Raw genomic sequence first — 10,549 nt, forward strand, 5'->3', positions numbered from 1 at the left:
GCTGGTGTCACAGATTCAGACCCCGATGAGGCTATACAGTGCGCTGCAAGAGCTTATTTGTTGTTTCTGTTGGGATATACACTCTTCAGTGACAAGAGTGGCGGTAGGGTTCCCGTTGTTTACCTCGGCTTGTAGATGGATTTGGGCTCCATACATACTTATGCCTGGGGTGCTGCTGTATTAGCATTTTTATATAGACAGTTGGAGTTTGCTAGCCGATCTGGGGTTAAGCAGATAGGTGGTTATATGACTCTTTTGGAGACGTGAATTTATGAGCACTTCCGAGCATTCCGACCTCATCAGAATATGGGCTACAATGAAGACATGCCATACGTGTACCATTGGGCATCTAGGAGAGAGGTGGGTTCCTCCATTGACCATTTGAAATCTTTTCAAGCCGAGCTTGACAGGTTAGTAGCTACTGATGTAAGTTTACTTATCCTGCGATAATTTTAACAGTTCCATTTATCTTACCCTTTATGTACTTTAATGCAAAAACACTTTACGTTTACAGGTTATTTGGGATCCATACCACAGCTGCAGAGACCGGCATCCATGTAACCCGGTTACGTTCTACCATGGATGTTTAAAGTGCTTAGACGTTGTTGAACCCTATCATCCAGATAGAGCTTTGAGGCAGTTTGGCAAGGTTCAAACCATTCCAGATGCACCGCTAGCTCCCAGTCGTGGTGCGCGAGGCAACATATCTGCATGATATATAGTCATGTACAGATACTTGGATAGGATCTGGGAGGCTTGGGATAACCACGTGTTATCTGAGCAACGGAGGAGCACACCAGTTCGTCAGCCTTGGGAATGTGTACCGGGTTATATGGATTGGTATAAGAATATCACGCACCTATATGTCGAGCACACTGATGAACCGTGTGTCCATGACCATCAGGATTTCAGCGAACATGCGGATGTAATCTATTATCCTCTCTTATGCATATGTAACTTTTTTTTTTTCTGATATGTTCCCTAAAATGTGATATTCTTTTCAAATGCAGCATATTGAACTTGCACTGCAGATTTCACATCCTATTATTGACGCTGGTTATCAGGAGGGGATTCGCCATCCTTATCGACTTTACCAGGCTATCGAGAGTATGACACATGTTCTTGAAGGTCAGCACATTGACGAAGCTGGACCTAGTTCTGCTGGAAGTCGCTTTCCATCTTCGACATTGACATACAGTCGTAGGCCTAGGCGTAGGCATACAGCTTATTCGTGACATGTTATTTTGTTACATGTTATTTTGTTAGTTGATGAATCTTTTTTGGTGTTTTTTGTAAGATGACATTGTTGTAATGGTAACAGTGGTTAATATTTTCTTATTAGAATTGAATGGCAACAATGGTATTGTAATGACATTGTAATGACATTTTATTATTAGAATGGAATGGTAACAATGGTCTTTGATTTTCTAAATGATATTTTCTTATTACAATGGAATGGTAACAATGGTCGATAACATTCAATCCACATTGTAAAACATAACACATCAACATAAAAAACACATCCATTAATTTCTTTCATAATTCTAACATTGTCAAATGCATACATGTGTCATGCGACATCAACAACATCAAAAGTCTCTCGAGTAGCTACATTATCATGAATAATGTCCTTGAAATGTTGAATGCGGCGCACATATGCATCATCCCAGTCGACAGCGCAAGGGTGACGGTATTTTCTCCAATTAGTGGCAATAGGAGGAACTGGATGGCCTGGCTGCAACAAAACCTGCACCAAATATCAATTGACTTAGTGGTCATACCTCATAACTTATTGTACATGCACAAACCCAATTGATAAGTTTCTGTTATACCTGGACGAAATGATTTCCGTTGACAAACCCAATGGCAATCTCACGTCTATCAAGTTGAGGTATTGGCACTGTTCAAAGAGGTAAAAATGTGAGACATTACTGTAAAGACAAGTGGTGTAACACAAGATTGTAGCACGATGCAACAAGATGCCCCATGTCTCGCATAGTCATCCAATGTGAGTATCCAGGACTGTCTTCAAAGTATGACAATATGCTTGTCAATTCTTCAAACCTTTCATAGGACCTATAAAGTATAATGTATTCCTCTTTGTGTGTGTGCAGCTCACCCAATAGGTCACGCTAACTTCAGCCCAATCATCTTTTGTATGACCAATTGAAGCAGCTATAGCCCTGAAACCACAATTCCCATCTGCAGCTACATCCTTGACAAACTTGATGTATGGTTTCAACCCAGCAGGAAAAGCATCAACATATGCACCAGGTTTCACTGTTCTAGTAATGTATGCCTTCCCTTTCAGATTCACCTTCTCCTTTCCCTTAACAGGTCACTTCTTCTTGGTTTGCAGAGTAGAAGCTAATGTAGTGATTTCAGTGTCCCTAGGTGAGAAGGAATCATGTCCAGATTGCACTAACTCCAATGCACACGGGTCACGACGAGTAGAAACATTGATCTTCTTATGATCCCGAGGACGTGTTTTGGGCTTCACCTCCAGCTCAACAAGAAAAGTGCTTCCCGGATATACAATCTCTTTCAACTTCTTCAAAAGCTCCAACCGCATGGTTCTATCACTTTCATTAAACTTGTTCACAAACAACTCTACTTCTGCATGACAAGTCACCTCCATTTCCTCTTGTTTCTTACGTATGGAGATATGAAGTTGCCTCCACTGTGAGTGTATGGTAGCAAGTGGTATAGGATGATCTTGTCTGATGTAGTCAGCAATCTCATGGGCGCAAGGTAAACCATGAGTGTGGCGAAGGACGCATCCACAAGCTTCAACATCAATACCAATGGAATTGGCTCTCTTACTCTCAACAAGCAAATACTCCAATGCAGAGATAGACACATTACCCCGTAGCTCCCTGAATTGAGAAGGTTTAAATTGATGTTGCACAACAGTTAGACTTTTCTCAAATGAAGCCTTGATATCAGTGTGTTGCAACTCAAGCAGACTGTGTATTTTCTCAAATGATGCCTGAAATGAGACTTGACATGAACCCAATTGTCTTTTAAGTTTTGCATGTGCACTCTCAGCCCTGTTCAATTCAATGTAAGTCAAAGTTAAAATAAAGTACATGGCACTTATTAATAACATATTGAAGAAAAGTAATCTTACTGGTTCGTTGTAACATTTCCACGATGCATACACGTGTCTGTCCATGCCGCCACAAATTTGTCCTTGTAAGGAACCAACCAAGTATCCATGACGTATTTGACTGCATCAGGATAACTACTGAATTCCTTAAGTAATGATTTAAGACGCTCCTTGTATTGAATTTCAGAAGATGAATACACTACAGAGTTCCACTCATGGTTGAACTTCTCCCATTTTTGCTGTGTCTCAAACATTTTCTTGCATTTGGTCAACACATTCTTACTGATATGCCAACGACATAATAAATGTCTGGTACTCGGAAATATCTTCTGTATGGCATTCATCAAGGCTAGCTCTCTGTCAGTAACAATAACTGTTGGCACAACAAACCCATCCATGACATCACGCAATGTAGCTAACACCCACGTATAGTTATCGACCCTCTTATACTGTAAGTATGCAAAAGCTACAGAGAATGTTATTTCAGTTGATGTCACTCCCACAATTTCAAGAAGAGGAAGCCGATATCTGTTGGTTTTATATGTGCAATCCATAATTAATATACGTGGGAAAGACCGAAATAAGTCCAAACTGGTAGGATGTGCCCAAAACAAGTCTGTCACAGTCATCGTGGACTCTTCAAACCGATGGCGCTCAATGTAATTATACTTGGCCAATTCACCCAATAAGTGTTGCATCTGTGATCTTCCAGCTCTCTGTACCACCCTGTTTCGATGGCGTACATTGTAAATGGTTTTAAGTGTGTTTACATTGAAGGCATCTCGCTGTTTCAAGGTTACTAGGATTTCTTTTGGCCGAACCATGCTTTTTGACATATCCATTAACAATGCTTTCTCATCCTTTGATAGCCTCCCCGCATATGAATGTCCCTCGAGGTGCTCCGCAGGTGGATGATTATGCAATCCGCATACTACGGTCAATGTCCATTCATCATGTGTGGTAAACCTGTGAGCCCTCATATCAAAAGGACAACCACACTTCTTCGTACCGGTTATTCTTGATGTATTGTTGCCATCATGTTTTAACTTCTTTGTTGCTCTATATTGGCCACTCTCCTCACAAGCAAGATACATCCTGGGTCTTTTTTTCCCTCCACCATAGTCTGATGTTTTGATTACAATGACCAAACCATTTCTCTTTCCAACTTCACATACCCAGTTGAGCAATTCATCCTTACTTTTGAATACCTACAAAGTTAAATAAATATTATCAAACATTTACATTTGGTGAGCAATTCGAAACATAATCGTTATAATTTCGTAGACTGAACCTGTTCAGTTGTGAATTGAGTGGTGTAATCTAACACAAAATCCGCGCAAACCTGACTTCCTTGAGTTGACACATATTCCTGCATGTTTTGTATAACATTACAAATTTTTAATGGCATTATAAAGATTAATTTGCAATTTGAAACTGTAAATTTGGTATGCAGTTTGCAAATTTGGAATATAAAATGGAAAAAAAAAATTTACTTCATTCGGAAGTAGTTGTCCGAATTTTTTTTAAAATTTCGAAAGTTGAATGTTGTAAAAGTTACCTTTGTTCGGACAACAACTTCCGAAATTTATTACTTTGTTTGGACATCAACTTCCGAAAATACATAATTATTTCGGTACTAGATTTCCGAACCAAATAACACAATTCGGCTCTGGTTATCCGAACGACGCTGGGAAAAAAAAAAAATTTAAACTCACATTTCCTTCGCTCTGCTTCACATGAACACTTATTTGCTGATTTTCAGAAGACAAATCCTCCATAACAATGATGTTTTCCCTACGAATGACGAAGGTTGATGAACTTAGAAATGCCAAAGCCCTTTGATTTCACTTCTACCTCAATGAACATCATATACAAAAATTGATGGAAGAAGCTATGAATGAGCATCCACAAGCTACACACACACGATGCAACAGATGTGAATTCGCATCTGAGATGTGCATTGAGATGTTTTCAATTAACAATGGTGTCTAAAATAGTAATTTCACTTAGAGATAAAATTGTAATAAAATTAAATATCATTAAGTGTGTGTATTGAGGGGATTAGGTGTGTGTATATAGAAGCTCCCCTAATTTTATTTAAAATACACCTTGTAATTTATTTAAAATATAAATTATTACTTATAATGTGTAAAATTATAAATATTTTTCTGTCAGAATTTTTTATTTAACAGAATTAATTAAAAAAATTAAATTTTTAACAATTTACCTATATAATAATAAAATTATCTAAATTATTAATTGAAATAAAATTTTAACATTATTAAAAATTATTAATTAACTTGATGATTTATTAATAAAAAGACCTATTTGTTATGAAATCAAAAACCTTAATGCTGTGTTTGGTTGAGAGATTTGAGAAGGGATTTGGAAAGAGACATGGAAAATGTAGGTGAAATGTGAAAAAAAATATGCATATATTTCACATAATTTCACACACCTTTTCCCTTTCCCTTTTCAAATCTCTCCCCAAATTCCTCAACCAAACACAGCGTAAGGGATATAATGTAATTTTTAAAATTACAAAGATAATTATAATTTAAGTAAATTTTAGGAGGTGTGTTTGTAATTTATCCACATAAATATGATGGCATTCCCCCAATCAGCTCAGGAACCACAAATTTTCCCTAGTCCCTTGCACATATTTGCTGGCTTTGGCTGAGATAACGCCCCAAATTACCGTTTTTTCAACAGAAAGCCCTTAGTGTTGGTAGAAATTATTAAGTGTTCAATGCAACACTGACATGGTGGGTAGGATCTACACAAATTTATGGTAAATATTCATTTGTAGCACTGAATAAATTGTGCTAGTTAGTGTTGGTCTGTAAGAGTGACACCCTCACCCTCACCCTCACCCAGGTTTTTAATGGTTTTTTTCTTACTAATCTTTTCCCCATTCTCTTTCTTGCTTGCTTCCTTTCCCAGTGTTTCACCTCCAAAAGCAGCAGACTCCGGCTTCAGGGGCAAACATCTGGGCTTGCATCCATTTTCAAGGACATGCTTAAAATAATTGGGGAGTCAAGAACATCATTCATAAGTTTAGGAAATTCTACTTAAAAACTCTACAATGAATAATAATAATAATGATAACAGCTATTCACCCCTTCAACAGATCTTCTTTATCAATCTTTTTCTTCATAATTACCTCCCTCACCAGAACACTCAAACTCAAAGTTAGTTTGTAATAATGATGACTACATGCTACTGCAGCGCAAACACCCTCAGAAAGAAATCATTCCCTCTTCCTGCAATGAAGCCTGGATACAAAATCCAATGGAAAATGCATTTTACCCCCAGCTGGGGGTGACACCCAGTGAGGTGTCAGCTGGGGGTTGGTCCGAAAAAAACAGTTTTTTTTTTTTTTTGATTTTCGACCAGTGGGGCCGCGCCACGTCACTGGGGGCGCGACCCCCACTGGGTGTATGAAGCAAAACCCAAATCCAATTTATTCATTCCCCTCTAATTGTGCTTATTTATCTAATTTATTCATTATTTCCACCAAAATCCAAAATATTGCTACTAATAATACATTTATTCAATCAAGCATATTCAGATCCATGACATGAATTACCAAGAGAAACATACATATGAAGCAGTGATGAGAGCTTGCTCATCAAAGTAGTGGAGAGAGAGAGAGAGAGAGAGAGAGATTTATTACACATGATTTTTGCTTAAAAAGCATGCAATGCTTACTATTTTCCAAATTTGGTTCACGTCAAAAATATTATAAAAATGTTACTCCCCAAATATACACTTGGTCAGAGAGAGAGAAATATCTCAAAATCACATGTATATAATTCCTCAAAGACAAACATGTTGGCATTTCACAAATTGGAGGTACAAGAATATCATTCCATTACACCAACTAACAATGAGTAAGCAGTGCAGTCATAAAAACCAAACTATCCGTAGATCACCAAAAAGAGTCCTGTAACCCTGGCATTTAAACTTGCTTCATAACCCAGGATTAGAATTCAAGCTTTCTGCATAAACTCTGGTCAATGTTCCTCAACTTTCTTGTTGGCTTCATAGGAGCACGAGGGCAGGTTTCAGCAATTCCACTTAGACGAGTTACAGAAATAGGGGTCTTAAACGCATCAGCATCAGAACCCAGAGGTAACATTTCAGCAAGGAGAAACCCCTCTGTCTGCTTTGAAACAATAGCTTCCAAAAGAGCATCATAGACTGTTTCCAGTAACATTTCATCATCTGAGATGGTCTCAGCATCAGTTTCATGATTTCCATCTCGAATACATTTTACAGAAGAATCAAAATCGAGGCGCCGTGCAGCATTGCTCCGTGATTCTGGCAGATACTTGTTAGAATGTGGAGCCAGCATGATCTTTTCCGGACCAGGAGCAAATGGGTCAAAAACACCCTCCTTTGGAGTGCGGGGGCTTCCATCACTGGAAGCGTATAAGATATCACTCTGGTGAGAATCAAAGAGGGCAGCTTTGGGTGGTGGTGAAGAATCCAATGTTAGTGGGGACGTGAAATCAAAGAGGAAGTCTGTATTTGAATCAGGAGTGATAGGCCCTAGAGAAGCTGCTGCTGTGTCCGTGGATGACATTGGCGAAGGTAGCTGAATAACATTATTATTATCCTCGGCATCCAGGACGACAACATAATTCACATTCAATTTCTGAGAGAGAATTTCTACATTATCCGGTTGATCCACGCTGAATTCAGTATCCATATTAATCTCCGAGAATGAATTGAAAAAGAAACACAACTGTAACACAATTGATAATGGAAAGGGGGGAAGAACAAATTAGGGATTTTATCAACGAGGAGGTTTTTTTTTTTTTACTACTTTCAATTGTTTCGTTCTAGGAAGAAGAATAACAAAACCCAAGATTCTCAAAAAGAGATAGCGGGAAAAAACAATTAAAAGACAGGGTTCAAAAACAAAAACCCTAACCTAGAAAGCAAGCAAGAAGCACATGAACAACCCACATACAAAAATCTCAAACATCACGATTAAAAAGAAAGGAGAAAAAAAAAGAGTGAAGTTGTAGAAATGCAAGCAACTCGAACATAACATGATTAGAGAGAGAGAGAGACAGACACACACACATAGATGGATGGATCCGAAGAAACAAAAATGTAGACAAGTGGAGGAGGTCCCATGAAAATACTTTGAACGGAGAAAGAAATAGAAATGAAAACTTACTAACTCCGTTGGGGGGGCTCCAATTTATGGGAAAATAGATTGCAGAAAAAACAAGTTGAAGTTGAGGTTGAAGTTGAAGTTGAAGTTGAAGAAGCTGAAACGGGAAGACGAAGAAACCAGCGGAAGCACGACGGGCACGTATAAATGAGAAAAAGTAACGGATCCGATCCGACCTTGGTAAAACTGAAGTCAGATCGCCTCTATTTGTGTTTTTCGTGTCTTTGCTAAATTACACTCGGAGACCTCCCTTCGAGTTCTCTTAATTCCTGAGACCTCCTCCCATCTTTTCGAAATGACACTTACCCCCCCTCCTCTCACTTCTCTTTTCATATCCCGAGCCCGCAGCTGCCCAGCCCTATACATTTAAGACCAGGCCCATCATCTCTGACGTCCTGAGTTTGGGGTTTGTTCATTCTAAATTTCAAATTCCTAAATCTCATCCATAGGCTTCACAGATATGAATATCAAATGAGCTCGCGGCTTTTGAGTTGGGCTTGGCCCATATGAGTCTAATTTCGCCAGGCTTTTGTTCAACTTCTTTTTCATACACAAACTTTTGAAATACATTGAAACAACTACAGAACCCCGACATCATCAATAATGTGCTGCATATGTATTTGTTAGTGCCAAAAAAGGCTACTACGTGTATATTCTTGGATTCAACTTGTATTTTATTAATTAAAATAGTAGGATTTATCATTTTGATATTAATTTTTAAAAAATCGAACGACAAGTATCATGTGATGAATAGGAATCGGAGATGTTGCTGTGCAGACTGCATTGCAACAACTATTGTGCAGCAAAATGGGCTCATTTCGGGACCCATTTCAATAGACTAAATCGTTCATATTTTAGAATACATCAAATAGAACATGTCTGTAAAAATTCAAGTTAATCGGATATCGTTTACCCATTCATCCACTCACATTTGTATCTACAACAATAAAAAATAATTGTAATTTAAAGTATTAAAATGAATACAAATGTGAGTGGATGAATGAGTAAACGATATCCGATTAACTTGATTTTTTACAGACATATTCTACTTGATGTATTTTAAAATATGAACGGCTCAGATTATCGAAATGGGCCCATTTCGCTACCCAGTAGTTGTTTCTGCGCAGCCCACGCACCAGCATTTTCAATTCCGATGAATAATATAGAACACCATGCTAAGATCTAGTTCAAACAAAAAATACTCTAGGACCATGTTTGTTAGAATCAACTAGATTAAAACTATTAGTTATGGGATTGATTGGATTGTGTATTAGACCAATTTTTTTTTTTTTTTTTTTTAATTTTCATTTTGTATCATATCTCTATATTTTCTTTTCCCTCACATCAAAAAACAATAAATTAATTTGTTTTTATTATTTTCGAATAAATTAATTAGTTTTTTTTTTTCAGACAGTTTTTAAGCCTCACATTTGTCCAAACAAACACATGACTAAGATTATCAAATGAGTTGCGACACATACTGGTGAGATGGATGAGATCAGAGAGTGATGGTCATGCTCAGGGACACAAATATAACTAGGATTCCTTTCACCGACCGTTCAAACTTGAAAACTTTTACACTTACCTTTCCTTTCCTTTCCTTTCTAAAAACCAACGCCTTTTTCTTCTTTTCCTTTGGTTTGGGTTTCGTTTCAGATGGGTACGAGTAGGGGTGTGCGCGGTGCGGGTCGGTGCGGTTTGAGAGAAAAATAGAAATCGTATGGCGGGTGGCGGATTGATAAAAGCGTCACTAGAATTTGCCATTTTCCTTATCAAAAACCGGCGGTTCGGTTAGTAAATAATGGCGGATTTGCCTTGGCGGTTTGGGCGGATTAGCGGTTTATAAAAAATATAATTCAAATTTCAAAACTTAAATCAATGAGTAAAAAAAAGACGGAGCTTTCTTCTGATGCAGCAAGTGTAGCAACAACATGATAATATCAACGACTATGCCATCAATTCATTACAAGCATCTGTGGAAGCTACAATGATCAAATACAATACATAAAATTAATATCATTTGGGGTTTACAATATATTGAAAATGTTTACTGTTGAAAAGTATTTAGATTGAAAAGTGAGCTGATGCAAGTTTGCAACATGGCCAGAAAAAAAAAAAAAAGATTGAAAAGTGAATTGGAATCCAACTTTATTTTAGATTACTGATGCCTTGAATTCCCCTCGAGCAGTAATGTAATACTATATTCTAAGGTATAGAACAACATGCAAACTTAAGTAAAAAAGAATTTTTAG

At 37.7% G+C, this 10,549-nt stretch overlaps 2 protein-coding genes across 2 annotated transcripts; both read right to left on the reverse strand.

The window, feature by feature from the left end:
* Positions 1-1,570: 1,570 nt before the first annotated feature.
* Positions 1,571-4,887, reverse strand: LOC114273138 (PKS-NRPS hybrid synthetase cheA-like). Its single transcript, XM_082917484.1, has 7 exons — positions 4,825-4,887; positions 4,401-4,478; positions 3,131-4,317; positions 2,501-3,050; positions 2,065-2,329; positions 1,833-1,900; positions 1,571-1,747 (listed from the first exon to the last, which is right to left on the reverse strand). The coding sequence occupies exons 1-7, from the start codon at positions 4,885-4,887 to the stop codon at positions 1,571-1,573; spliced, it is 2,388 nt and encodes a 795-aa protein (XP_082773610.1).
* Positions 4,888-6,791: 1,904 nt separating this feature from the next.
* LOC114279104 (unknown protein 1) lies at positions 6,792-8,609 on the reverse strand. The gene is made up of 2 exons (XM_028221300.2): positions 8,301-8,609; positions 6,792-7,859 (listed from the first exon to the last, which is right to left on the reverse strand). The coding sequence occupies exon 2, from the start codon at positions 7,821-7,823 to the stop codon at positions 7,095-7,097; it is 729 nt and encodes a 242-aa protein (XP_028077101.2). The 5' UTR covers positions 7,824-7,859; positions 8,301-8,609; the 3' UTR covers positions 6,792-7,094.
* Between the last annotated feature and the right edge of the window lie 1,940 nt (positions 8,610-10,549).

The sequence above is a fragment of the Camellia sinensis genome, chromosome 3 (genome assembly GCF_055761805.1).
Source record: "Camellia sinensis isolate YWXY chromosome 3, ASM5576180v1, whole genome shotgun sequence".
Taxonomy (NCBI): domain Eukaryota; kingdom Viridiplantae; phylum Streptophyta; class Magnoliopsida; order Ericales; family Theaceae; genus Camellia; species Camellia sinensis.

Excerpts from the sequence above, each read along its gene's own strand:
- LOC114279104 (XM_028221300.2), bottom strand. The coding sequence starts at position 7,823 with ATGGATACTGAATTCAGCGTGGATCAACCGGATAATGTAGAAATTCTC.
- LOC114273138 (XM_082917484.1), bottom strand. The coding sequence starts at position 4,887 with ATGGAGGATTTGTCTTCTGAAAATCAGCAAATAAGTGTTCATGTGAAG. Across the intron at positions 3,051-3,130 it reads GGAAATGTTACAACGAACCA|GGCTGAGAGTGCACATGCAA; the intron begins GTAAGATTACTT and ends TGAATTGAACAG. Across the intron at positions 2,330-2,500 it reads CTTTTCTTGTTGAGCTGGAG|GGAAAGGAGAAGGTGAATCT; the intron begins GTGAAGCCCAAA and ends TGACCTGTTAAG.